This window comes from Heteronotia binoei, chromosome 2, assembly GCF_032191835.1.
Source record: "Heteronotia binoei isolate CCM8104 ecotype False Entrance Well chromosome 2, APGP_CSIRO_Hbin_v1, whole genome shotgun sequence".
Classification (NCBI taxonomy): Eukaryota; Metazoa; Chordata; class Lepidosauria; order Squamata; family Gekkonidae; genus Heteronotia; species Heteronotia binoei.
Window position 1 is genome coordinate 7,956,859 of NC_083224.1, and position 27,821 is coordinate 7,984,679.

Genomic DNA, 27,821 nt, shown 5'->3' on the forward strand with positions numbered 1-27,821 from the left:
GCGCCACCCCCAAAGTCTCCTGGCTCCACCCCCAACATCCCCAGCTATTTCTTGAACTAGACTTGGCCACCCTAACATAGCTGCCGTTTTGCCCTGGGACTCTGGGGGGCACGGTGGTGGGATAGAAGCATCCTGGAATTCAGGGATGCCCCCGGAGGGGACGCCAGGAAGCGGAGCTCGCATCACGCCTGGACTTGCCGGCCCTCGGTGGGGGGTGATGTGGGCTGACAAAAGGCTTTGTTCTCTTCCCCAACACTGGCGCTTTGTGTGTTTTGACTTGCGGAGCGGCAGTGCCGCCCGGCCTTGGCACACCCACGCGGTTGCATAAGAGGTGGGGTTTTTTTCCCCCTCCGCCGTCAGCGTGCCAAGATCAGGGAACGGCCAGGGGAAAGGCACTTTCCAGAGTCGCTTCTTTGCCCTCTTGGAGGAAGGCGCAAGAGGACGAGCCTGCCATGGGCCTCTGCTGAGACTGAGAGCTCTCCCCACCCCCCAGATACTCAGCTGCTGGGAGATCTCCAGAGGCACCAGTCGTCTCAAGAGGTGGAAGGTGGTGGCAGGCTGCGCGGGGCCCAGAGGCGCAAACCTCACCTGGTCTCTGCGCGCTGCCAGTAAGAGAGGAGAACTGCGCGAAAGGACGCCTGTTTTCGGCTACAGCCGCCTGCAGTCGCTTCAGACCATGGGCAACGGCATGACCAAGGTATAGGATTCCGTTCCTTCGTTTTGATCCCGCTTTTCCTACCGAGGCAGCTTTTGTTGTTCTCCCTTCTCCCGCTTGCTCAGGACAGCAGCCCTGTGCGGGAAGCCAGGTAGAGAGGTGGTGGCGGCAGGCCAGTGGCCACAGGGGGGTGTTGTGGGGGCACTGCCCCCCTGACTCCCAGGCCTCGACACACAGGCTGCTTTTTTCATTTTCTTTTTGCCACGGCTGAGCTGGCAAAAGCATCGTCAGTGGCAGCCAGAGCCAGGAGAGCTGAGCAGGCCACGGTGCACTGCAAGTAGGAAAAGGAGCAGGCCGAGGAGCAGGAGGCAGGAGAAGCCGTGCGGAACAGGCCAGGGAGGGGGGATGGATTAGGGTTGCCAAGTCCAATTCACGAAATCTCTGGGGACTTTGGGGGTGGAGCCAGGAGACTTTGGGGGTGGAGCCAGGAGACATGAGGGGTGGAGCCGAGATCAAGGCTGTGACAAGCATCGTTGAACTCCAAAGGGAATTCCGTCCATCGCGTTTAAAGGGACCACACACCTTTTCAATGCCTTCCCTCCATGAAGGATAGGGGCACCTTTTTCTGGGACTCATAGAATTGGACCCCCCGGTCCAATCATTTTGAAACTTGGGGGGGGGTATTTTTGGGAGAGGCACTGGATGCTATGTTGCACCTGCTGGAATGGCCTTGGGTCAGCCAGAGCTCTGGCAGAGGTTGTCCTTGAAAGGGCAGCTGCTGTAAGAGCTCTCTTAGCCCCACCCACCTCACAGGGTGTCTGTTGTGGGCGGGGGGAGGAGGTAAAGGAGATGACTGCTCTGAGACTCTGAGATTCAGAGTATAGGGCGGGATATAAATCCAATATCTTTTTATTCTTCTCCTCCTCCTCCACATGCAGCCAGCTGGGTGACCTTGGGTCTGTCATAACTCTGTCAGAGCTGTTCCTCTCAAGAGCCGTTTCTGCCATAGCTCTCTCAGCCCCTTCTCCCTCACAGGGTGTCTGTTGTGGGAAGGGAAAGGAGACTGTAAGCCACTCTGAGAGTTCTTTGGCTAGTGAACAGCGGGGTATAAATCCAATCTCTTCTTCTTGTTTTATGTTGGAGCCATGTTTAGAATCTTAATATACTTCAACCCTCTGTGCTTTTTCACCTAAGATACACTTAAGCTTGACATTCTTTGTGGGGGGGGGGAGTCCAATCCCTTTGAAGAAGAAGATATTGGATTTATATCCCACCCTCCACTCTGAATCTCAGAGTCTCAGCAGCTCACAATCTCCTTTCTCTTCCTCCCTCACAACAGACACCCTGTGAGGTGGGTGGGGCTGAGAGAGCTCTGACAGAAGCTGCCCTTTCAAGGACAGAATCTCAGAGCGGATCACAATCTCCTTTATCTCCCACCCCCACCCACAACAGACACCCTGTGAGATGGGTAGGGCTGAGAGAGCTCTGACAGAAGCTGCCCTTTCAAGGACAACCTCTGTGAGAGCTATGGCTGACCCAAGACCATTCCAGCAGCTGCAAGTGGAGGAGTGCGGAATCAAACCCGGTTCTCCCAGATAAGAGAGCTCTGGCTGACCCAAGGCCATTCCAGGTGGTGCAAGTGGAGGAGTGGGGAATCAAACCCGGTTCTCCCAGATAAGAGAACTCTGGCTGACCCAAGGCCATTCCAGGTGGTGCAAGTGGAGGAGGGGGGAATCAAACCCGGTTCTCCCAGATAAGAGTCCAAACACTTCACCACTACACCCAACTAGCTCTCATGGGTCGAGATCTGCTGGTTTTTCCCTGACCCAAAGGGCTTTTTCGGCCTTGGCTCTGGCCTGGTGGAATGTGCTCCCACCAGAGATCAGGGGCCTGCGGGAATTACTGTCGTTCCACAGCGTCTGTTAAATGGAGCTCTTCCGCCAGGCCTTTGGCTGAGGCATCCGGAAAGACCTTAGCAACCAACCCCCGTGCTGGCACTGTGGACATCGTTAATGTACCATCTGCCATCTTACAGAGCTCAGCCTGTGAACTGTGAACCGGTGGAAACCCTGTGTTTTTAAAGAAACCGCAGACTGCTTTATCGCTGTTCAATGGTTATCTTGATTCTATTTGCTTCTGTTTTTATTGTTGTGATCCACCCTGAGCCTGTTTGCAGGGAGGGCGGAATATAAATTTAAATAATAAAGAAATAAAGGGGCCATCAAGTCACAGCGGATAACCCTTACGATAACCCTTGGAGAGGTTTTCAAGGCAAGAGATAAATAGAGGTGGTTTTGCCGTTACCTGCCTCCACGTCGTAGCTCTGGAGTTCTCAGGTGCTGATGATGAAGATGATGATGATACTGGATTTATATACCGCCCTTCACTCTGACTCTCAGAGCGTCCCACAATCTCTTTTATCTTTTCCCCCCCACAAAAGACACCCTGTGAGGTAGGTGGGGCTGAGAGGGCTCTCTCAGCAGCTGCCCTTTCAAGGTCAAGTCCTACGAAAGAAGAATTGCAGATTTATACCCCGCCCTTCTCCCTGAATCAGAGACTCAGAGCGGCTTACAATCTCCTATGTCTTCTCCCCCCACAACAGACACCCTGTGAGGTGGGTGGGGCTGAGAGAGCTCTCACAGCAGTTGCCCTTTCAAGGGACAAGTCCTGCGATAACTATGGCTAACCCAAGGCCATTCCAGCAGGTGCAAGTGGAGGAGTGGGGAATCAAACCTGGTTCTCCCAGACAAGAGTCCGCACACTTAACCACTTAACCACACACTTAACCACCACACCAAACTGGCTCTCAAAGCTATGGCTGACCCAAGGCAATTCCAGCAGGAGCAAGTGGAGGAACGAGGAATCAAACTCGGTTCTCTCAGATGAGAGTCCGCACACTTTAACCACTACGCCAGGGTTTCCCAAACTCCCCCCCCCCCCCGTGGCCCGGTTATTTACACTTCTCCTTCATGGCCCACTAAAATTCGGGGGTGGAGCCAGGAGACTTTGGGGGTGGAGCCGGGAGACAGGAATTATGTAATGTCCTGTGGTGTCACTTCCAGGTCAAGGGCCAACACTGAGATGCAGGGGGATGGAAAGAAGGAAAACGGAGCTCAGGCTCTGCAGCCTGTGTCAGTCTTCAAGCCTAGCTTTTATCTGCACAACACAGATGTTGGGGGGTGGAAGGAAGGAAAACGGAGCTCAGGCTTCAAGCCTAGCTTTTCTCTGCACAACAGAGAGATTGGAAAGGAAGGAAGCAGAGCAGAGCTCATGCTTTGCTGGGGACGGGGCTAGCTTTGGCTTTTCTTGTGGCCCGGTATTGAGGCTTCCATGGCCCAGTACCAGGTCATGACCCTGCAAATGGGAAACGGTGCACTACACCAAACTGGCTCTCCTCCAAGTATTAATCAGGGCTGATCCTGCGTATCTTCTGAGATCTGATGAGATAGGGCTAGCCTGGGACCAATACAAGCTCTAGGCTGTGGAGTCTTGTGACCAGAACGTCTACTTTGTGAGCTCCTGCATCCATTAGTTTTGCTCTGGGGCCATTTTTTCCTGAGCTAAGACAAAAAGGTGTGAGTCGGAAGAGAAAAGACTGTGAGCTACCTTACGCTAACTCAGCTTTGGGGGAACATTACCTGAGACATCCAGGTTTGGGCAAAGCGATTGTCGAAAACGGGGCCAGTTTGCAGCCAACTTCTGAGCAACCCGTAGGGTTTTCAAGGCAAGAGAGGAACAGAGGTTGCTTGCCATTGCCTGCCTCTGCGTAGCGACCCTGGACTTCTGAGAGCCAGTTTGGTGTAGTGGTTAAGTGTGCGGACTCTGTGTCACACAGGGGCCAAACCCCCCCCCCCCAAGTGCCATCAGGAAGTTCACAAGTGGGGCTAGAAGCCCTTCCACTTTGCCCCGCCCCCCCCCAAGCACCAAGAGCATCACTGCCCCAGACAATTCCAACAATAAGCTGTGGCTAATAGCCACTGATGGACCTCTGCTCCATATATATATATATCCATTCCCCTTTTGAAGCTGGCTATGCTTGTAGTTGCCATCACCTCCTGCGGCAGTGAATTCCACATGTTAATCACCCTTTGGGTGAAGAAGGACTTCCTTTTATCCGTTCTAACCCGACTGCTCAGCAATTTCATTGAACTGGGGAATCAAACCCCCAATACGAGTTCTTGTATTGTGAGAAAGGGAGAAAAGTAAGAACATAAGAGAAGCCATGTTGGATCAGGCCAATGGCCCATCAAGTCCAACCCTCTGTGTCACACAGTGGCAAAAAATGTTATATACACACATACACTGTGGCTAATAGCCACTGATGGACCTGTGCTCCATATTTTTATCTAAACCCCTCTTGAAGGTGGCTATGCTTGTGGCCGCCACCGCCTCCTGTGGCAGTGAATTCCACATGTTAATCACCCTTTGGGTGAAGTAGGACTTCCTTTTAACATTTCTAACCCGACTGCTCAGCAATTTCGTCGAATGCCCACGAGTTCTTGCATTGTGAGAAAGGGAGAAAAGTACTTCTTTCACTACCTTCTCCATCCCACGCATAATCTTGTCAACCTCTCTCATGTCACCCCGCAGTCGACGTTTCTCCAAGCTAAAGAGCCCCAAGCGTTTTAACCTTTCTTCATAGGGAAAGCGTTCCGAACCTTTAATAGTTTTAGTCGCCCTTTTCTGGACTTTTTCCAATGCTATAATATCCTTTGGTCACACATTCTCAGCCTAAGCCTACCACCTAGGGCTGTTGTGGTGAGAATGGAGGAGTGGCGAATGATCTCAGCCTTTGGGTTGTCCTTGGAGGTGTCAATTAAATAAATAAAACAAGTTCAGCTTGTTCCCCTCCCTTCCTGCGTATCCAGTTGATGTCCCTTCCAGAAAGGGAAAGGTTCAGAGCTGCAAAGGAAAAGAAAAACTGGATTCTCAGGAAAAACAGAAAGTGGACAAGATGGTGGTTTTATTTATTTTTATTTTATTAAATTTATTTCCTGCCCTCCCCGCAAGCCGTATGACAGGGGTGGCCAAACTTGTTTAATGTAAGAGCCATGCAGAATAAATGTAAGATGTTTGAAGAAGTCGATATTGGATTTATATCCCGCCCTACACTCTGACTCTCAGAGTCTCAGAGCGGCTTACAATCTCCTTTACCTCCCGCCCCCCTACAACAGACACTCTGTGAGGTAGGTGGGGATGAGAGAGCTCTGACAAAAGCTGCCCTTTCAAGGACAACTCCTGAGAGAGCGATGGCTGACCCGAGGCCATTCCAGCAGCTGCAAGCAGAGAAGTGGGGAATCAAACCTGGTTCTCCCAGATAAGAGAGCTACGGCTGACCCAAGAAGAAGAAGAAGAAGATATTGGATTTATATCCCGCCCTCCACTCCGAAGAGTCTCAGAGCGGCTCACAATCTCCTTTATCTTCCTCCCCCACAACAGACACCCTGTGAGGTGGGTGGGGCTGGAGAGGGCTCTCACAGCAGCTGCCCTTTCAAGGACAACCTCTGCCAGAGCTATGTCTGACCCAAGGCCATTCCAGCAGCTGCAAGTGGAGGAGTGGGGAATCAAACCTGGTTCTCCCAGATAAGAGAGCTCTGGCTGACCCAAGGCCATTCCAGCAGGTGCAAGTGGAGGAGTGGGGAATCAAACCCGGTTCTCCCAGACAAGAGAGCTCTGGCTGACCCAAGGCCATTCCAGCAGGTGCAAGTGGAGGAGTGGGGAATCAAACCCAGTTCTTCCAGATAAGAGTCTGCGCACTTAACCACTACACCAGACTGGCTCTCAAGGCATGAGCGTCAGATGTTTGAGTGCAGGAAGGAAGGCGGGCAGGCAAATAGATGGGGGAGGAGGGGAGGAAGTGGTGGAAAGAAAGCAACTTTAACTTTAAATACATCCTCCAAGCTACTGGCTGGCTGGCTTGGCTTGGAGAACTGATTTAAAGAGACAAATCCCTTCTCCAAACCGGCCAACAAGGTGGTGGAGGCTTTGAGAGCCACACAATGGGCGTTTTCGCACTCATGTTCAGCCAGCACGACCCCCCTCTTCACCGCGCAGGATCTGCGCGGATTTCGCACTAAATGCCACAGATCAGCCGGAAGAGCCAGAAACTCCCGTCGCAAAAGCCGCACAAACGGAAACTGCTTTTTGGCGGTTTATGTTTGAGCGGCTTTTTCGCCGGGAGTTTCCGGCGCAAAAGGCTGCTCCGTGGCATTTATTGCGAAATCCGTGCAGATCCTGCGCGGTGAAGAGGGGGGGTCGCGCCGGCTGAAAGTGAGTGCGAAAACGCCCAATATGTGTGAAAGAGCCACATGTGGCTCCCGAGCCACAGTTTGGCCACCCCTACCCTGTGATGTTCTGCATAGAGCTGGGAGACCATGATGAGTTCTGCTCCTCTAAGGAGCTGATCTGTTCCCAGAAGTAGATATTGGATTTATATCCCACCCTCCGCTCCAAATCTCAGAGTCTCAGAGCGGCTCACAATCTCCTTTATCTTCCTTCCCCACAACAGACACCCTGTGAGGTGGGTGGGGCTGAGAGGGCTCTCACAGCAGCTGCCCTTTCAAGGACAACCTCTGCCAGAGCTATGGCTGACCCAAGGCCATTCCTGCAGGTGCAAGTGGAGGAGTGGGGAATCAAACCCGGTTCTCCCAGACAAGAGTCCGCACACTTAACCACTTAACCACACACTTAACCACTACACCAAACTGGCTCTCAAAGCTATGGCTGACCCAAGGCAATTACAGCAGGAGCAAGTGGAGGAACGAGGAATCAAACTCGGTTCTCTCAGATAAGAGTCCACACACTTTAACCACTACACCAGGGTTTCCCAAACTCTGCCCCCCCCCGTGGCCCGGTTATTTACACTTCTCCTTCATGGCCCACTAAAATTCGGGGGTGGAGCCAGGAGACTTTGGGGGTGGAGCCAGGAGACAGGAATTATGTCATGTCCTGTGGTGTCACTTCCAGGTCAAAGGCCAACACAGGGATGCTGGGGGATGGAAAGAAGGAAAACGGAGCTCAGGCTTTGCAGCCTGTGTCAGTCTTCAAGCCTAGCTTTTATCTGCACAACACAGATGTTGGGGGATGGAAGGAAGGAAGAGTCTGCACACTTAACCACTACACCGAACTGGCTCACCAAACACAGTTCCAGCTTCAGCGGGTGTGAGCTAATGTGCAAATGCGTCCCTGCTGGGCTTTTCAAAAAAAAAAATGGTGTGAAACCATGGTGATGTCAGGGGGTGTGGCTTAATATGCATATGAGTTCCTGCTGGGCTTTCCCTACAAATGCCCCCTCTGTGAAAACACAGTGATGCCAGAGGGTGTGGCTCAATATGCAAATGAGTTCCTGCTGGGCTTCTTCTAAAAAAAAATCCTGTGTGAAACCATGGAGATGTCAGGGGGTGTGGCCTAATATGCATATGCGTTCCTGCTGGGCTTTCCCTAGAAACCCCCCCTCTGTGAAACCACGGTGATATCAGGGGGTGTGGCCTAAAATGCAAATGAGGTTCTGCTGGGCTTTTCCTTAAAAAAAGCTCTGTCTGTTCCTGAGACCAGGATGCTCAGCTCACACAGACTTCACTGTTGTGTCTTTCAGGTTCTCCCCGGACTTTACCTCGGGAACTTTGTAGGTAAGTTGAGTGAGCACTGTTGACCTTGAGGGGAGCTGGGTGAGAAAGAGAGGCCACTATTGCTGGGAATTTCTTTTACCTTGATAGGACGCCTGCATTTTGAATAGATGCAGGGTGAGGAAAAATGGCTAGATATACGGTAGTTTTCCCAATTGCTTCATTTCCATGGCAGGGCAGACTTTACCTGTGGCATGCCTGCCTGTCAAGCAGTGGAGGGAAATAGGATAATGTTAGAACATCAGAAGAGCCCTGCTGCAACAGGCCCATGGTCCATCAGGTCCAGCATCCTGTCTCGCACAGGGGCCATCCAGTTCCTTCGGAAGGCCAACGACAGGGCATAGAAGCTTTCATCAAAGCATAAGAAGAGCCCTGCTGGATTAGACCAGTGAGGGTCCATCTAGTCCAGCTTCCTGTCTCGTAGTGTCTAACCAGTTCCACTGAAGGGCCAACAACAAGGCAGTGGGGCTGAGGCCTTCATAAGAACATCAGAAGAGCCCTGCTGGGTCAGACAGGAAAAGTCCATCTACTCCAGCCTCCTGTCTCACACAGTGACCAGCTAGTTCCTCTGCAGGGCCAACAACAGGGCAGAGAGGCCGAGGCCCTCCCCTGAGAAGAACATTAGAAGAGCCCTGCTGGATCAGACCAGTGAGGGTCCATCTGGTTCAGCATCCTGTCCCACACAGTGGCCAACCAGTTTCTCTTGACAGTCAACAACAGGGCCGAGAGGCCGAGGCCTTCCCCTGATAAGAACATCAGAAGAGCCATGCTGGATCAGACCAGTGAGGGTCCATCTAGTCTTATCTGGGAGACCCGGGTTTGATTCCCCTCTCCTCCATTTACAGCTGCTGGAATGGCCCTGGGTCAGCCATAGCTCTCACAGAGGTGTCCTTGAAAGGGCAGCTTCTGTCAGAGCTCTCTCAGCCTCACCCAGCTCACAGGGTGTCTTTTGTGGGGGATTGTAAGCCACTCTCAGATCCAGAGTGAAGGACAGAGTATAAACCCAACTTCTTCTTCGTCTTCTTCTGAACATAAGAGAACATAAGCCATGTTGGTTCAGGCCAATGGCCCATCCAGTCCAACACTCTGTGTCACACAGTGGCCAGAAAAAAAAGTGCCATCAGGAGGTTCACAAGGAGGGCTAGAAGTCCTCCCACTGTTCCCCCGCCCCAAGCACCAAGAATACAGAGCATCACCGCCCCAGACATAAGAGAAGCCCTGTTGGATCAGGCCAGTGGCCCATCCAGTCCAACACTCTGTGTCACACAGTGGCCAAAACCCAGGTGCCATCAGGAGATCCATCAGTGGGACCAGGACACTAGACGCCCTCCCACTGTGCCCCCTCCAGCACCAAGAATACAGAGCATCACTGCCCCAGACAGAGAGTTCCAACAATACGCTGTGGCTAATAGCCACTGATCGACCTCTGCTCCAGATGTTAATCCAAGGCTTTCTTGAAGCTGGCTATGCTTGCAGCTGCCACCACCTCCTGTGGCAGTGAATGCCACGTGTTAATAAGACATAATGCTTCTTCGTCGTCTTCTTCATCATCATCTTCCTCCTCCTCTTCTATGCATTGCGATACTGGCTGTTTTATTCGCAGCCCTTGTCCCAATAACGGCTAGCGTGGAATTTGTATTTTGTTTAACTGATGCCATAAGCAAAGTCAACATTTGCAGCCATCTTTTTGGGTGTATCTGTTTGGTTCCTGGCAACTTGCTAAATGCAGCCCTCGTAGAGAGGGTCCAGGTTTCTCCAGCTGGATGTTTACTATTTGCTGCCCTCAGCGTTTGCTTTGGAAAGAATGTCAAGCGTGCGTCAGTAGAGGGGGGCGGGGGGGTGGGAACAGCCTTGGGTGCCTGCCACCTGCTTCCACTGTCTGAAATAAAACCTGGGCATCCATCCATCCCGGGGGGATTCTAAGAATTGCTGGAGAAGGTTACGCTGCTGCTCTTCGGCACCTCCTCCTGGCAGTTTGGGGTAGTGGTGAAGTGTACGGACTCTTATCTGGGAGAACCGGGTTTGATTCCCCACTCCTCCCCTTGCAGCTGCTGGAATGGCCTTGGGTCAGCCAGAGCTCTCTTATCTGGGAGAACCGGGTTTGATTCCCCACTCCTCCCCTTGCAGCTGCTGGAATGGCCTTGGGTCAGCCAGAGCTCTCACAGAGGTTGTCCTTGAAAGGGCAGCTGCTGTGAGAGCCCTCTCCAACCCCACCCACCTCACAGGGTGTCTGTTGTGGGGGAGGAAGGAAAAGGAGATTGTAGGCCACTCTGAGACTCTGTCCTTGAAAGGGCAGCTTCTGTCAGAGCTCTCTGGGGAACATATGGAGAGAGGCAGTCCCTGAGGTAGGCAGGTCCTCGGCCGTATAGGGCTTTATAGGTAATGACCAGCACCTCGTAACGAACCCGGTATACAATTGGCAGCCAGTGCAGCTCCCGCAGCCTAGGCCACACGTGTTCCCACCGAGGTAGTCCCATTAGAATCCAATGGTGAAATAACAAACAAAGAATAACAAGTTTGGTCTGGATAGCATCGGCTGCGTGGGAAAACAGCAAAGGCAATAAACATGTCAGAATTGGAGAATGACCCAAGGCAAGAAATGTGGAGTCTGTTAATTGCTTTATTTCTCCTCAAGCCTGGGTTACACTGAGAACATCTTTTTTCTTAGAGGTGTTTCTGTCCACCTAATTTACTTTTTAACATGTAGCATAACACTATAAACACTCATTCCAGTTTGCCAATACAAAACAAAACATCAGACTACAGTGGGAGATGAGTTTAGCATATGTCATTAGAGAAATAACCAATTCCCTTATTCCAGTTTGCCAATATAAAAAAGACATTACTCGAATAAAAAGGTAAAGATAGACCCCTGTGCAAGCACCAGTCATTTCCGACTCTGGGGTGACGTTGCTTTCACAAAGTTTTCACAGCAGACTTTTGATGGGGTGTTTTGCCATTGCCTTCCCCAGTCATCTACACTTTCCCCCCAGCAAGCGGAGTACTCATTTTACCGACCTCGAAAGGATGGAAGGCTGAGTCAACCTTGAGCCGGCTACCTGAACCCAGCTTCCGCCGGGATTGAACTCAGGTCGTGAGCAGAGAACTCAGACTACAGTACTGCAGCTTTACCACTCTGCGCCACAGGGCTCTTTCATTATTTTTCTAAAAGAGAAATACAGTGGGTGTGTCGCTCTACTTGGTGAGAATGGGTTTAGCATATGTAAAGAGATAAGAAACCAATATCCCGGTTTTGTCCTGGGGGTTGTTTGTTCCAAGTTTCATAATAACTTGTGATATCCGGGCATAGACAGCTGCCAGCACATTGCCGATGGCTGGAAGAAGCATTCCTTGGCTTCTACTTCCGACTCCTTTCTTTCTTCCAGATGCCAAAGATTTCGACCAGCTGAGCCGGAACAACATCACCCACATCCTCTCCATTCATGAATCGCCACAGCCGTATATTCCGGTACGGATGTGTAGACCTGCCTTCTCCGGATTCCTCCAGAGGAAATGGCCAAAGACCCGGAAGTTATGTCACAGGAGGATCTAGTTTCTCATACAGATTCTCCAAGTACTCACCCTGCTTGGTTTCTGAGATCTGACAAGATCGGGCTGTACCATGCAGTCTGCCCTCCTTGGAAGTAAATAACTTCCCTTTAAGGATGTCAGTAATCCCCGTGGAGGGAAGAAGCAGGGCCGGCTAACCCACTAGGCAAACTTGGTGGTTGCCTAGGGTGTCAGCAGGGCAGAGGAACCGAATTAGGCCTTCCCCCCTCCACTCTCCCTCCACTTGCAGCTGCTGGAATGGCCTTGGGTCAGCCAGAGATCTCTTATCTGGGAGAACCGGGTTTGATTCCCCACTCCTCCACTTGCAGCTGCTGGAATGGCCTTGGGTCAGCCAGAGCTCTCTTATCTGAGAGAACCGGGTTTGATTCCCCACTCCTCCACTTGCAGCTGCTGGAATGGCCTTCGGTCAGCCAGAGCTCTCTTATCTGGAAGAACCGGGTTTGATTCCCCACTCCTCCACTTGCAGGTATTGTCAGGGGTCGTTTTATAGAAAAATAGGTGGTGGAGCTCATTATCATCACTCATTCACGTATGCTACCCCCCCACCAGCCAAAAGCAACCTGAAGCAAGAAAGGAGAGCCCCGGGTGAGCGAGGCCTGCTTGGGATGAGTAGAGATTTATTTATTTATTTATTTATTTATTTATTTATTTATTTATTTATTTATTTATTTATTTGGGTTTTATATCCCGCCCTTCCCACGAATGGCTCAGGGCGGCTTCCAACAATTAAACAAACTTAAAATTAAACAATTTCAAATATAAAACAGTTAAATAGTTAAACAGTTAAAACATTAAAACAGAGTAATTCAGTTTCCTGTAAACAGATGGCTGGCCAGTTTCCTCAAGTTGTTATCCTAGGTAAATGTAGGCTAGGTATAGGCTAGCCAGAAGAGGGTCGTCTTACAGGCCCTGCGGAACTGCGCTAAGTCCCGCAGGGCCCTCACCTCTTCCGGCAGCTGATTCCACCATACGGGGGCCATAACGTAGAAAGCCCTTTCTCTGGTGGCTTTCAGACGGGCTTCTTTTGGCCCGGGGATAGTGAGGAGATTTTGTGTTCCTGACCTCAGTGCTCTCTGGGGAACATGTGGGGAGAGACGGTCCTTCAGGTAGGCAGGTCCCAGGCCATATAGGATCCAACCAGCCCAAGCAGGCCTCCCTCACCTGGGGCTCTCTTGGGCCACCCCCTTTCACAGTCAAAGGGCCAGCAAGCCACCCGTTGCCCAAAATCACATAAGGAGTGGAGAAAGGGTGGCGTGGGCTTCTCCAGGGGTTCATGAGGGCTGCTGGGGGCGAGGCAAAGATCCTGGTAGATGGCTGGCTGCCCCCTCTTCTAATCCAGGGATTGTTATGCAGCTGCACCTCCTATTCAATGGACAAGGCAGGTGGGGAGGAGGAGGGGGGACCCTCCGAAAGGTTCAGGGGCTGCGCTCCTGTGAGCTCCTGCTGAATCCAAGGCCTGGGTATTGTACAGCTCTAAATTTTTCCCCTACAACAAATAACAACTGGGGGGGGGGGGTGGATCTAAATAACGTGGGAGGAAAGTTTGAACGTCCCCATAGAAGCTATTAGCACTTTAAAAATTGTGGGTCTCCCACCGCTGATCGTTTGGTCTTCAGTCGGTACTAGGGTTGCCAATCCCCAGGTGGGGGCAGGGGATTCCCCCAGTTTGGAGGCCCTCCCCCCGCTTCAGGGTCATCAGAAAGCAGGTGGGGGAGGGAAATGTCTGCTGGGAGCTGTATTATTCCCTATGGAGACTTATTCCCATAGGAAATAATGGAGAATTGATCCATGGGTATCTGGGGCTCTGGGGGAGCTGTCGTTTGAGGTAGAGGCACCATATTTTCGGTATAGCATCCAGTGCCTCTCCCCAAAATACTCCCCAAGTTTCAAAAGGATTGGGCCAGGGGGTCCAATTCTATGAGCCCTCAAAGAAGGTGCCCCTCTCCTTCATTATTTCCTATGGAAAGAAAGCATTTTAAAAGGCGTGCTGTCCCTTTAAATGTGATAGCCAGAACTTTGGAGTTCCATGATGCTTGTCACGCCCTTGCTCCTGGCGCCACCCCCAATGTCTCCTGGCTCCACCCCCAAAGTTTCCTAGCTCCGCCCCCAAAATCCCCAGATATTTATTGAATAGGACTTGGCAACCCTAGTCGGTACTGTTAGGGAAGGCGGAGTGAGAGACAGATCTGACCTGGGAGGGTCCAATCCCCTTAGAGTTTCTGTTCTGCAAGCCTCATTGAAGCCACCTTGGGGCTACACAACAGCCCTTGACGAGGGTGTGTGCAAGGGTGTGGAACAGATGATTCTAGGGAGAGCCAGTTTGGTGTAGTGGTTAAGTGTGCGGACTCTTATCTGGGAGAACCGGGTTTGATTCCCCAATCCTCCACTTGCACCTGCTGGAATGGCCTTGGGTCAGCCATAGCTCTGGCAGAAGTTGTCCTTGAAAGGGCAGCTGCTGTGAGAGCCCTCTACAGCCCCACCCACCTCACAGGGTGTTTGTTGTGGGGGAGGAAGGTAAAGGAGATTGTGAGCCACTCTGAGACTCTTCGGAGTGGAGGGCGGGATATAAATGCAATATCTTCATCTTCTTCTTCTTCTAGGGTTGCCAAGTCCAGTTCAAGAGATATCTGAGGACTTTGGGGGTGGAGCCTGGAGACTTTGGGGGTGGAGCCAGGAGACATTAGGGGTGGAGCCAGGAGCAAGGCTGTGATAAGCATTACTGAACTCCAAAGGGAGCTCTGGCCATCGCATTTAAAGGGACTGCACATTTTTAAATGCCTTTCCTCCATTTGGAAATAGTGAAGGACAGGGACACTTTCTTGGGGGGCTCATAGAACTCGACCCCCTGGTCCAATCCTTCTGAAACTTGGAGGGTATTTTGGGGAGAGGCACAGGATGTTATGTGGAAAATCTGGTGCCTCCACCTCAAAAAACAGCCCCCCCAAGAGCCCCAGGTACCCGCAGATAAATTTTCCATTATACCCTATGGGAATCGGTCTCCATAGGGAATAATGGAGTGCCCAGCAGACATTTCCCTCCCCCCCCCTGCTTTCTGATGAACCTGAAGCGGGGGGGAGGGCCTGCAAGCTGGGTGAATCCCCTGCCCTCACCTGGGGATTAGGCAACCGACCGAGAATCGCGGAAAAATGGAACAGGAAATAGACACAAGTCTGTGAAAAACCAGCCTCCACAGGAATTACAAACTATGCAGGTGATTTACAAATAAAGACGAAGTAATAATATAAAGTGAAATCGATCAAGAAGCAAAGACCACACCCAAGTTTCTCAATAAACGAATCAACGCTGAGAGAGTCCGGGAATGCAGTTCGGGTTGTGGTGAAGGTAGGTTCTTCTAAGGAGCCCAGCGCTCCAAGGTCTCTTCAACTATGTTTCAGTAAGATAATTCAGTGCAGCAAGGCACACAGAAGGTGACAGGGCCGTACTTGATCCCCCGTTTCACAACGCGGCTTCTGCAAGCTCCTACGAGCATTCATACATTTTACAAAAGAGCTGAGCTTCAGAATCCTCTAGCGGCAACGTTGCTAAAGAATAAATCGCCTGTATAATTTGCAATTACCGCTGAGGCTGGTTTTTCACAGAGACGTGTGTCTATTTCCTGCTCACCCGGGGATTGCCAACCCTAGATGATTCCCTTGCGGAGAATTCCGAGCCACTTTACGACGTTCGCAAGATGTTCCCAAGCGCTTGGTGAAATGGTGGAAGCGACAGGCTAGTTAGCAGAGATGGCGCTTAGAACCAGCCCCCCGGTGTCTCTGGACTCTTGCGGGATATAAATCTCATGACATCAGTCAATCAGTCCCCACCCTCTGTCTGTGCCGTTTCAGGGAATCACCTACTTTCGGATTGCTCTGCCAGATATGCCGGAAGCTAACATGTAAGTATTTAATTGAATTTAATTTTTCGATTTATACCCGGCCCTATCCCGCAAGTGCGCTTTGGGCAGCTTACAACATTGAAAACCTTAGGAAAACATCAAACAAACTACATCCGACGAAATAGTCTCAGAATTACAGAATTAATTCTAATTACAGAATTAAGAGAAACCACGATCCCCGTTGTTGGCAACAAGTCATAAACCACATATAGGCTGGTAGTGTTCAGCATTTATTTATTGATTTGATTTACATCCCACAAACAATTAAATTAATGAGTATTAAAACTGCACATTCAATAATAAAATAGATATACAATGATTAAAACAGTTAAACAGAATAAAACAGAATATTGAGTTGGTGCTATTCCGGTGGCGACGGCCTTAAGAACATAAGAAGCCATGTTGGATCAGGCCAATGGCCCCTCCAGTCCAACACTGTGTGTCACATAAGAACATAAGAGAAGCTCTGTGGGATCAGGCCAGTGGCCCCTCCAGTCCAACACTCTGTGTCACATAAGAACATAAGAGAAGCCATGTTGGATCAGGCCAATGGCCCCTCCAGTCCAACACTGTGTGTCACATAAGAACATAAGAGAAGCTCTGTGGGATCAGGCCAGTGGCCCCTCCAGTCCAACACTCTGTGTCATATAAGAACATAAGAAAAGCCCTGTTGGATCAGGCCAGTGGCCCATCCAGTCCAACACTCTGTGTCACAGAAGAACATAAGAGAAGCCCTGTTGGATCAGGCCAATGGCCCCTCCAGTCCAACACTGTGTCACATAAGAACATAAGAGAAGAGAAGCCCTGTTGGGTGCCTTCTTTTGGGGCTCATAGAATTGGACCTCCTGGTCCAATCTTTTTGAAACCTGGGGGCTATTTTGGGGAGAGGCACTGGATGCTATACTGAAGATTTGGTCCCTCTATCTCAAAAAACAGCCCCCCCCCCCAGAGCCCCAGATACCCGTGGATTAATTCTGCATTATTTTCTATGGGAATAAGTCTCCGTCCACCCCAAATCGTCTCCTTTGTATCTCGCTGCTCAGGAAAGAAGCAGGCAAACAAGGGGGAAAGGGGTTGGCTCCAAGGCAGGTCCTTTCACTGGAGGAAATGTGCGTGCGGAGACTCAGTAAACAAGTTCTCTTGTATAATCCGGTTGCCCGGAGCAATATCCAGACAGTATCGTTTGGCTCAAGTTTTGCAGTCGTGTGTTTTATTTGTGCCTCAGCTCCGGTGTGCAGAAACAGGTTAGGCAGTTTGATTCTCTGGCCGATCAATGCGGAACTCCATTTGCAAACCTGGGTAGAAACTGGGCATTTTGCCCACAGCTATGGCCAACGTTCCCTCTAAACCGTGGAGCAAAAAAAAAATCTACTTTGTGAGCTATTTGGCATTAAAGTTGTGAGCTGCTGCATAAATTAATTGGCCCATTTTTCCGAAGCGAAGACAAAAATGCGTGAACTGGAGGCTAAAAAGGCCTGTGAGCTAGCTCACACTAACTCAGCTTAGAGGGAACATTGGTCCCATTTGAATAGTCCTCACTGCCCTTATCTCTCAACCATTACATCTCTGTGACTTGGTTTGGTCCAATTGTGTGTACTGTGTACAATTCTGGTCACCGCACCTCAAGGATATTATAGCATTGGAAAAAGTGCAGAAAAGGGCAACTAAAATGATGAAAGGTTTGGAACACTTTCCCTATGAAGAAAGGTTAAAACGCTTGGGGCTCTTTAGCCTGGAGAAACGTCGACGGCGGGGTGACATGAGAGAGGTTGACAAGATTATGCATGGGATGGAGAAAGCAGAGAAAGAAGTGAAATGGACAAATTAACAAGAACTTTAAGAGACTATGATTTAGAGGTTTTTAAGATGGAGTGGAAAAAGTTCAGAAGATACGTAAGAACATAAGAGAAGCCATGTTGGATCAGGCCAATGGCCCATCCAGTCCAACACTCTGTATCACACAGTGGCCAAAAAATTATATATATATATATATACACACACACACACACACACACACAAACTGTGGCTAATAGCCACTGATGGACCTCTGCTCCATATTTTTATCTAATCCCCTCTTGAAGGTGGCCATGCTTGTGGCCGCCACCACCTCCTGTGGCAGTGAATTTCACATGTTAATCACCCTTTGGGTGAAGAAGGACTTCCTTTTATCCGTTTTAACCTGTCTGCTCAGCAATTTCATCGAATGCCCACGAGTACGTAGAAAAAGAGTGGAAAATAAAAGGGCATTGGACAATTTTTGATAATGATTAAGTTTTAGGGGGAAAAAGAAGAATATTAATTTTTGTTTTTGTTGGTTAAGGGTACCTTTAAATATTAGTATTTTAAGTAAATAACACCGGCGGGGGTCAAGTAACGGGGGGAGGAGTGGGTGAAAAGTAATATATGGGATAGATAAAAGAAGTTATTAATGATGCAAGAAATATAATTTGTTACCATGTTACCAAATAAAATTGTGTATTTATATATATAAAAAAAGAGAAAGTAGAGAAAGAAGGACTTTTCTCCCTTTCTCACAACACAAGAACTCGTGGGCATTCGATGAAATTGCTGAGCAGACAGGTTAAAACGGATAGAAGGAAGTACTTCTTCACCCAAAGGGTGATTAACATGTGGAATTCACTGCCACAGGAGGTGGTGGCGGCTGCAAGCATAGACAGCTTCAAGAGGGGAATGGATAAGCATATGGAGCAGAGGTCCATCAGTGGCTATTAGCCGCAGCATATTATTGGAACTGTCAGGGGCAGTGATGCTCTGTATTCTTGGTGCTTGCGGGGGGGGGGGGGGCAAAGTGGAAGGGCTTCTAGCCCCGCTTGTGAACCTCCTTTTTTTTTTGCCACTGTGTGACACAGAGTGTTGGACTAGATGGATCATTGGCCTGATCCAACAGGGCTTCTCTTCTGTTCTTATGTGACACAGAATGTTGGACTGGAGGGGCCACTGGCCTGATCTAACAGGGCTTCTCTTCTGTTCTTATGTGACACAGAATGTTGGACTGGAGGGGCCACTGGCCCGATCCAACAGGGCTTCTCTTCTGTTCTTATGTGACACAGAGTGTTGGACTGGAAGGGCCACTGGCCTGATCCAACAGGGCTTCTCTTATGTTCTTATGTGACACAGAGTGTTGGACTGGAGGAGCCACTGGCCCGATCCAACAGGGCTTCTCTTCTGTTCTTATGTGACACAGAATGTTGGACTGGAGGGGCCACTGGCCTGATCCAACGTAGCTTCTCTTATGTTCTTATGTGACACAGAGTGTTGGACTGGAGGGGCCATTGGCCTGATCCAACAGGGCTTCTCTTATGTTCTTATGTGACACAGAGTGTTGGACTGGAGGGGCTACTGGCCTGATCCAACAGGGCTTCTGTTATGTTCTTATGTGACACAGACTGTTGGACTGGATGGGCCACTGGCCTGATCCAACAGGGCTTCTCTTATGTTCTTATGTGACACAGAGTGTTGGACTGGAGGGGCCACTGGCCTGATCCAACGTGGCTTCTCTTATGTTCTTATGTGACACAGAGTGTTTGACTGGAGGGGCCACTGGCCTGGTCCAACAGGGCTTCTCTTATGTTCTTATGTGACACAGAGTGTTGGACTGGAGGGGCTACTGGCCTGATCCAACATGGCTTCTCTTATGTTCTTATGTGACTCAGAGTGTTGGACTGGAGGGGCCACTGGCCTGATCCAACGTGGCTTCTCTTATGTTCTTATGTGACACAGAGTGTTGGACTGGAGGGGCCATTGGCCTGATCCAACAGGGCTTCTCTTATGGGGCGTTTTCGCACTGACCTTTTACTGGCGCGACCACCCTCCTCACGCCAGCGGATCTGCAGGAATTTCGCACCAGAAGCACCGGCGCAGCCAAAAGAGCCGGCTACTTCCGTCGCGAAACCCGCTCAAACGTTTTCCTGCTTCTTGGCGGTTTCCGTTTGAGCGGGTTTCGCGACGGAAGTTGCCGGCTCTTTTGGCTGCGCCGGCGCTTCTGGTGCGAAATCCCTGCAGATCCGCCGGCGTGAGGAGGGTGGTCGCGCCAGTAAAAGGTCAGTGCGAAATCAGCCATGTTCTTCTGTGACTCAGAGTGTTGGACTGGAGGGGCCACTGGCCTGATCCAACATGGCTTCTCTTATGTTCTTATGTGACACAGAGTGTTGGACTGCAGGGGCCACTGGCCTGATCCGACATGGCTTCTCTTATGTTCTTAAGTGACACAGAGTGTTGGACTGCAGGGGCCATTGGCCTGATCCAACAGGGCTTCTCTTATGTTCTTATGTGACTCAGAGTGTTGGACTGGATGGGCCACTGGCCTGATCCAACAGGGCTTCTCTTATGTTCTTATGTGACACAGAGTGTTGGACTGGAGGGGCCACTGGCCTGATCCAACAGGGCTTCTGTTATGTTCTTATGTGACACAGAGTGTTGGACTGGATGGGCCACTGGCCTGATCCAACAGGGCTTCTCTTATGTTCTTATGTGACACAGAGTGTTGGACTGGAGGGGCCACTGGCCTGATCCGACATGGCTTCTGTTATGTTCTTATGTGACACAGAGTGTTGGACTGGATGGGCCACTGGCCTGATCCAACAGGGCTTCTCTTATGTTCTTATGTGACACAGAGTGTTGGACTGGAGGGGCCACTGGCCTGATCCAACAGGGCTTCTGTTATGTTCTTATGTGACTCAGAGTGTTGGACTAGATGGGTCATTGGCCTGATCCAACATGGCTTCTCTTATGTTCTTATGTTCTTAATTGGGTGGAGCTCTAGTTTCAGTTTTCAGTTATTGCATGTTAGCTGAAGGTGTTGATGGTTGGAGTCAGCTCCTTGCAAATAAATGGCTGATGCTTTGAGCCAGCTTGTCTCTGCTGAACAGACATGAGAATGAGCGCCTAAGGGCTCCACTCTGGGAATCCACAAGCAAAGGGGGATGTTACAACCCCATGCCCTCTTCCTTTGACTGCCTACGTGCTGCTTTGTCTGGAACTCGATCTGGTGACTCCGTTCATAACATTTTTGCTTTGCTTCCCTCCCGCCCCAGCAAGAAGCATTTCAAAGAATGCATTCATTTCATCCATTCCTGTCGCCTGCGTGGAGGAAACTGCCTGGTGCATTGGTACGTTCATGGCTCTCGCTACCAAAGACGAGGGGGAATTCCATTAATAGAGAGCCAGTTTGGTGTATTGGTTAAGTGCGTGGACTCTTTATCTGAAAAAAAACGGGTTCGATTCCCCACTCCTCCACTTGCAGCTGCTGGAATGGCCTTGGGCCTGCCTTGAAAGGGCAGCTTCTGAGAGAGCTCTCTCAGCCCCACCCACCCCACAGGGTGTCTGTTGTGGGGGAGGAAGATATAGGAGATTGTGAGCCACTCTGAGCCTCTGTCCTTGAAAGGGCAGCTTCTGGCAGAGCTCTCTCAGCCCCACCCACCTCACAGGGTGTCTGTTGTGGGGGAGGAAGGGAAAGGAGTTTGTAGGCCGCTCTGAGCCTCTGTCCTTGAAAGGGCAGCTTCTGGCAGAGCTCTCTCAGCCCCACCCACCCCACAGGGTGTCTGTTGTGGGGGAGGAAGATATAGGAGATTGTGAGCCACTCTGAGACTCTGTCCTTGAAAGGGCAGATTTTGGCAGAGCTCTCTCAGCCCCACCCACCTCACAGGGTGTCTGTTGTGGGGGAGGAAGGGAAAGGAGTTTGTAGGCCGCTCTGAGCCTCTGTCCTTGAAAGGGCAGCTTCTGGCAGAGCTCTCTCAGCCCCACCCACCCCACAGGGTGTCTGTTGTGGGGGAGGAAGATATAGGAGATTGTGAGCCACTCTGAGACTCTGTCCTTGAAAGGGCAGCTTCTGGCAGAGCTCTCTCAGCCCCACCCACCTCACAAGTTGTCTGTTGTTGGGGAGGAAGGGAAAGGAGATTGCAAGCCGCTCTGAGTCTCTGATTCAGACAGAAGGGCGGGGTATAAATCTGCAGTTCTTCTTCTTTGTAAGCTGATGGCCAGTAGGTTCAGGGTGGACAAAAGGAAATACTGCTTTACATAGAGAGTTATTCAAATGTGGAACTGGTTGCCAGAGGATGTAGGGATGGCCATAAACAGCTTCAAAAGGGATTCCATAGATTCATGGAGGGAAGCCTGCTGATGGCTACTAAACATGGTGACTGAGGAGAACCTCCACATTCAGAGGCAGTAAACCTTTATATCACAGAGCTAAGAGGCAACATCGGGGAACGCCCCAGCCTCTTCCCTGTTGTTGGCCCTCCAGAGGAACTGGTTGGCCACTGTGTGAGACAGGAGGCTGGACTGGATGGACCCTCCCTGGTCTGATCCAGCAGGGCTCTTCTGATGTTCTTATGAAGACCTCAGCCTCTCTGCCCTGTTGTTGGTCCTCCAGAAGAACTGGTTGGCCACTGTGTGAGACAGGAGGCTGGACTAGTTTGACCCTCACTGGTCTGACCCAGCAGGGCTCTTCTGATGTTCTTATGAAGGCCTCGGCCTCTCTGCCCTGTTGTTGGCCTTCCAGAGGAACTCGTTGGCCCCTGTGTGAGACAGGAGGCTGGACTAGTTTGACCCTCACTGGTCTGACCAAGCAGGGCTCTTCTGATGTTCTTATGAAGACCTCAGCCTCTCTGCCCTGTTGTTGGCTCTCCAGAGGAACTGGTTGGCCACTGTGTGAGACAGGAGGCTGAACTAGATGAACTGTTGGCCTGATGCAGCAGGGCTCTTCTGATGTTCTTATGAAGGCCTCAGCCTCTATTCCCTGTCGTTGTCCCTCCAGAGGAACTGGCTGGTCCCTGTGTGAGACAGGAGGCTGGACTAGATGGACCCTAACTGGTCTGACCCAGCAGGGCTCTTCTGATGTTCTTATGAAGACCTCGGCCTCTCTGCCCTGTTGTTGGCCCTCCAGAAGAACTGGTTGGCCACTGTGTGAGACAGGAGGCTGGACTAGATAGACCCTCCCTGGTCTGATCCAGCAGGGCTCTTCTGATATGCTTCTGTTCGGACAAGCTAGAGCTTCAGTGCAGTTCTTTTTGCATGTTAAATGGCATTCTTTCCCAGGAATGCCAATGCTATTTGCTGTTACTCCTCCCAGTAAGATGGGTATGGTGAGAGAAGAAGATTGGATTTATACCCCCCTTTTATCTCTGAATCAGAGTCTCAGCGGCTCACATTCTCCTTTCCCTTCCTCCTCCACAACAGACACCCTGTGAGGTGGGTGGGGCTGAGAGGGCTCTCACAGCAGCTGCCCTTTCAAAGACAACCTCTGCCAAAGCTATGGCTGACCCAAGGCCATTCCAGCAGGTGCAAGTGGAGGAGTGGGGAATCAAACTCGGGTCTCCCAGATAAGAGTCCATGCACTTCACCATTACACCAAACTGGCTGAGGGCCAGAGATACAATTTTGGGCTGTATCAACAGAAGTATAGTGTCCAGATCACGTGAAGTGATGTTATTGCTTACCTCTGCTCTGGTAAGACCTCACCTGGAGTATTGTGGTCAGTTTTTGGCAACAAATTTTAAGAAGGATCTAGACAAGCTGGAATAAATCCAGAGGAGGGCCACGAAGATGTTGAGGGGTCTGGAGACCGAGTCCTATGAAGAAAGGTTGAAAGAGCTGGGCATGTTTAGCCTTGAGAGAAGGCGGCTGAGAGGTGATATAATCACCATCAAGTCCTTAAAGGGCTGTCATATAGAGGATGGTGTGGAATTGGTTTCTGTGGCCCCAGAAGGCAGGACCAGAATCAATGGGTTGAAATTAAATCAAGAGTTTCTGGTTCAACATTAGGAAGAACTTCCTGACCGTTAGAGCAGTTCCTCAGTGGAACAGGCTTCCTCCTTGGGAGGTGGTGGGCTCTCCTTCCTTGGAGGCTTTTAAACAAAGGCTAGATGGCCATCTGACAGCAATGAGGATCCTGTGAATTTAGGGGGAGGGGTTTGTGAGTTTAGAGCGGTTCCTTAGTGGAACAGGCTTCCTCGGGAGTGGGTGGCCTCTCCTTCCTTGGAGGTTTTTAAACAGAGGCTAGATGGCCATCTGACAGCAATGAGGATCCTGTGAATTTGAGGTAGGTGTTTGAGGGTTTCCTGCATTGTGCAGGGGGTTGGACTAGATCACCCTGGAGGTCCCTTCCAACTCTGTGATTCTATGAACTTCCTGACCGTTAGAGCGGTTCCTCAGTGGAACAGGCTTCCTCCTTGGGAGGTGATGGGCTCTCCTTCCTTGGAGGTTTTTAAACAGAGGCAAGATGGCCATCTGACAGCAATGAGGATCCTGTGAATTTAGGGGGAGGGGTTTGTGAGTTTAGAGCAGTTCCTCAGTGGAACAGGCTTCCTCCTTGGGAGGTGGTGGGCTCTCCTTCCTTGGAGGTTTTTAAAAAGAGGCTAGATGGCCATCTGACAGCAATGAGGATCCTGTGAATTTAGGGGGAGGTATCTGTGAGTTTCCTGCATTGTGCAGCAGGTTGAACGATGACCCTAGAGGTCGCTTCCAACTCTATGATTCTAGGACCCTTCCAACTCTATGATTCTATGATTCTAAGGCAGGGATGTGTCTGTCTCTTTTCCTCCTGGCCACAGCCTTGCCGGGATCTCTCGCAGTACCACCATTGTCCTGGTGTACGTCATGGCGGTGACCCAGCTGAACTGGCACGAGGCGTTGGAGGCCGTCAAGGCAGTGCGGCCGGTTGCCAACCCGAACCCTGGATTTCGTCAGCAGCTGGAGGAGTACGGGAAAAGCAGGTCTGCGCGGAAGGTGAGAGCGAGAAGTTGTGGGGTTGGGAGGGCTGGCTTGGGTTGGGGAACCAGGTAGGTACCAACTGGGTCTGCTCTGTTTCTATGAAGAGTGGGTCTTTAGGAATAGCTGGTAAGCCAGCTCAGGTTCTCCGGATGGGTATTCCCATAAACATTTGGCCCAAAGCAAATGATGATGATACTAGGAAGCTGCAGGAAAAGCAGAAGACCGAAAGGAGACGGATGGATTTCAGCAAGATAGCAACAAGGGCCCTCCTTTGTGAAGATCTGAGCAATGCTATTAGGATAGGATGTTTTGGACAAGGAGGAGGAGATGGCATTTATACCCCATCCTTCACTCAGTCTCAGAGTAGCTTACAATCTCCTTCCCTTCTTCCACCCACAACAGACACCCAGGGCAGTAGGTGGAGCTGAGAGAGCTGTGACTGACTCAAGGTCACCCAGCAGATGCATGTGGAGGAGAAGTGGGGAATCAAATCCAGTTCTCCCAGATTGGAGTCCACCAGTCTTAACCACTACATCAAACTGGCTCTCAGCATGTGAGAGTCACAGGGTCACCATGAGTCAGAAGCAATTTGATGGCACTTGTCAGTTTGAGGGCTCGTTTGGTGTATTGGTGAAGTGGGCGGACTCTTATCTGGGAGAACCGGGTTTGATTCCCCACTCCTCCCCTTGCACCTGCTGGGATGGCCTTGGGTCAGCCATAGCTCTCTTATCTGGGAGAACCGGGTTTGATTCCCCCACTCCTCCACTTGCAGCTGCTGGAATGGCCTTGGGTCAGCCATGGCTCTCTTATCTGGGAGACCGGGTTTGATTCCCCACTCCTCCACTTGCAGCTGCTGGAATGGCCTTGGGTCAGCCAGAGCTCACTTATCTGGGAGAACTGGGTTTGATTCCCCACTCCTTCACATGCAGTTGCTGGAATGGCCTTGGGTCAGCCAGAGCTCTCTTATCTGGAAGAACCGGGTTTGATTCCCCCACTCCTCCACTTGCAGCTGCTGGAATGGCCTTGGGTCAGCCATGGCTCTCTTATCTGGGAGAACCAGGTTTGATTCCCCACTCCTCCACTTGCAGCTGCTGGAATGGCCTTGGGTCAGCCAGATCTCTATTATCTGGGAGAACCGGGTTTGATTCCCACTCCTCCACTTGCACCTGCTGGAATGGTCTTGGGTCAGCCAGAGCTCTCATATCTGGAAGAACCGGGTTTGATTCCCCACTCCTGCACTTGCAGTTGCTGGAATGGCTTTGGGTCAGCCATAGCTCTCTTATCTGGGAGAACTGGGTTTGATTCCCCGCTCCTCCACTTGCAGCTGCTGGAATGACCTTGGCTCAGCCAGAAGTTCTCTCAGAGGTGTAAGTACTTGAAGATGGTGATCCTATCACCTCTCAGCTGCCTCCTCTCCAGGCTAAACACGCCTAGCTACTTCAACGTTTCTTCATTGGACTTGGTCTCCGGACCCCTCACAATCTTTGTCACCCTCCTCTGGACCTGTTCCAGCTTGTCTATATCCTTCCCAAACTGTGATGCCCAAAACTGAACACAAGACTCCAGGTGAGGTCTAACCACAGCAGAGTAAAACAATACCATCACGTAGGAGAAGATGATATTTGATTTATACCCCGCCCTGCACTTTGAATCTCAGATCTTAGAATGGCTTACAATCTCCTCTACCTTCCCCCCCCCCCCCAACAGACACCTGTGAAGTAGGTGGGGCTGAGAAAGCTCTCCCAGAAGCTGCCCTTTCAAGGAAAACCTCTGTGAGAGCTATGGCTGACCCAAGGCCATTCCAGCAGGTGCAAGTGGAGGAGTGGGGAATCAAACCCGGTTCTCCCAGATAAGAGAGCTCTGGCTGACCCAAGGCCGTTCCAGCAGGTGCAAGTGGAGGAGTGGGGAATCAAACCTGGTTCTCCAGATAAGAGAGCTGTGGCTGACCCAAGGCCATTCCAGCAGGTGCAAGTGAAGGAGTGGGGAATCAAACCCGGTTCTCCCAGATAAGAGAGCCATGGCTGACCCAAGGCCATTCCAGCAGCTGCAAGTGGAGGAGTGGGGAATCAAACCCGGTTCTCCCAGATTAGAGTCCACACACTTAACCACTACACCAAACTGGCTCTGGACACTAAACTTCTGTTGATATAGCCCTCTCCCCATCTTCTAAGTTTCCCCCAAACTTCACAGATTCCTTCAAGTCTGACTTAGAAATCATTTCAAGAAATGCGATTCTATTTTCCAAAGTGCCACACGCTGGACTTGCCGCATGCACCTCTGAAGGCTTGCCCAGCTCCGCATCTGTTGCTGACTCAGGGTTCCCAAGTCCCCAGTGGCTATAGAGTTTTCCCTCCCAAATTGCTAGAGTGTCTGGGGAAAAAAAACCCATAGAGTTTCCCCGGAAATGCCTAGAGTGGCCGGCCGCGCCCCGGCGCGATGACATCACTTCCGGTTGACGTCATTGCGCTGGCGACGTCGGGGCAGTTCCCATTGGGCTTGTGGGTTGGGAACCTCCAGGGCGGGAGAACCTATGCTGACTACTTCTTTTATGCCCCTGGCAGATTCGGCGACGGCTGGAGCGCAAGTACGGAGCGTCCCCTTTCAGCGATGACGAGGATATCCGAGGCCTGCTGCCCGGTGACAAAAGAGTTCCCACTGACCTGCCTCGGCAAACTCTGGTGCCCGAGAGTCACAGTACCAAGCCCACGGGCCCCTTCCTGCTGCGAGTGAAGGAGACGTTCTCCTGCCTCCCTGGGTGTCTGAAATGAACCTCCCTCGGGCACGCCGGGAAACCGTAGAAACGACACACATTGGACTGGCGGAGGCCCGAGCTGGGCAAGGAACGCACTTGGCACCCGGAAACAAAAGAGGGAAATTTCAGTGGTAACGGACACTGTGCGGTTGAGAAGGCGGAGCTGTTCAGAGGTAACCAGTATCTGCCTCGGTTTCTTTCGCCTGCAGGACGGAGGTGGTTAATACAGGAAGAGGCACCCGGGAAATGTTTCGCAGATTGACTCCAATGGCCCTCTGGCTAGCAAAGCCCGGTGCGAAGGCTTCGTGGCCTGTCTTGCGGACTGAATTTTTCACACGAGACTGGGAATCCTCTGCTGGTCAAAGACTTCCCAACGCAGGTTCTTTGGCAGGAAAACAGGAATTTTTTCAGTTACTGTTGCCTTGAACTGGGGGGTGGGAGGTGGGGGTGGAAGACAAGAAACGGGGAAGACTGGTTCTCGCACAGATGGTTGTTGCGCAGTAAACAGCTTTTCTATGCAAAGGGCGCATCAGGTCTTCAAGTGTGACTGAGAACATAAGAGAAGCCATGTTGGATCAGGCCGGTGGCCTGTGC

General features: G+C 51.0%; 1 protein-coding gene across 1 annotated transcript; it reads left to right on the forward strand.

The window, feature by feature from the left end:
• Positions 1 to 566: 566 nt before the first annotated feature.
• On the forward strand, positions 567 to 27,749 carry DUSP15 (dual specificity phosphatase 15). Its single transcript, XM_060233184.1, has 7 exons — positions 567 to 697; positions 8,250 to 8,283; positions 11,667 to 11,749; positions 15,696 to 15,745; positions 20,800 to 20,874; positions 24,316 to 24,490; positions 27,037 to 27,749. Exons 1-7 carry the CDS (start codon positions 677 to 679, stop codon positions 27,241 to 27,243), a joined length of 645 nt encoding a protein of 214 aa, XP_060089167.1. The 5' UTR covers positions 567 to 676; the 3' UTR covers positions 27,244 to 27,749.
• Positions 27,750 to 27,821: the final 72 nt, after the last annotated feature.

What these genes read in the sequence shown, in the direction of transcription:
- DUSP15 (XM_060233184.1), top strand. Translation starts at nt 677, where the DNA reads ATGGGCAACGGCATGACCAAG. An exon ending in TGGGCAACGGCATGACCAAG is followed by an intron (nt 698 to 8,249) that starts GTATAGGATTCC and finishes TGTGTCTTTCAG; the next exon opens with GTTCTCCCCGGACTTTACCT. An exon ending in TTACCTCGGGAACTTTGTAG is followed by an intron (nt 8,284 to 11,666) that starts GTAAGTTGAGTG and finishes TCTTTCTTCCAG; the next exon opens with ATGCCAAAGATTTCGACCAG.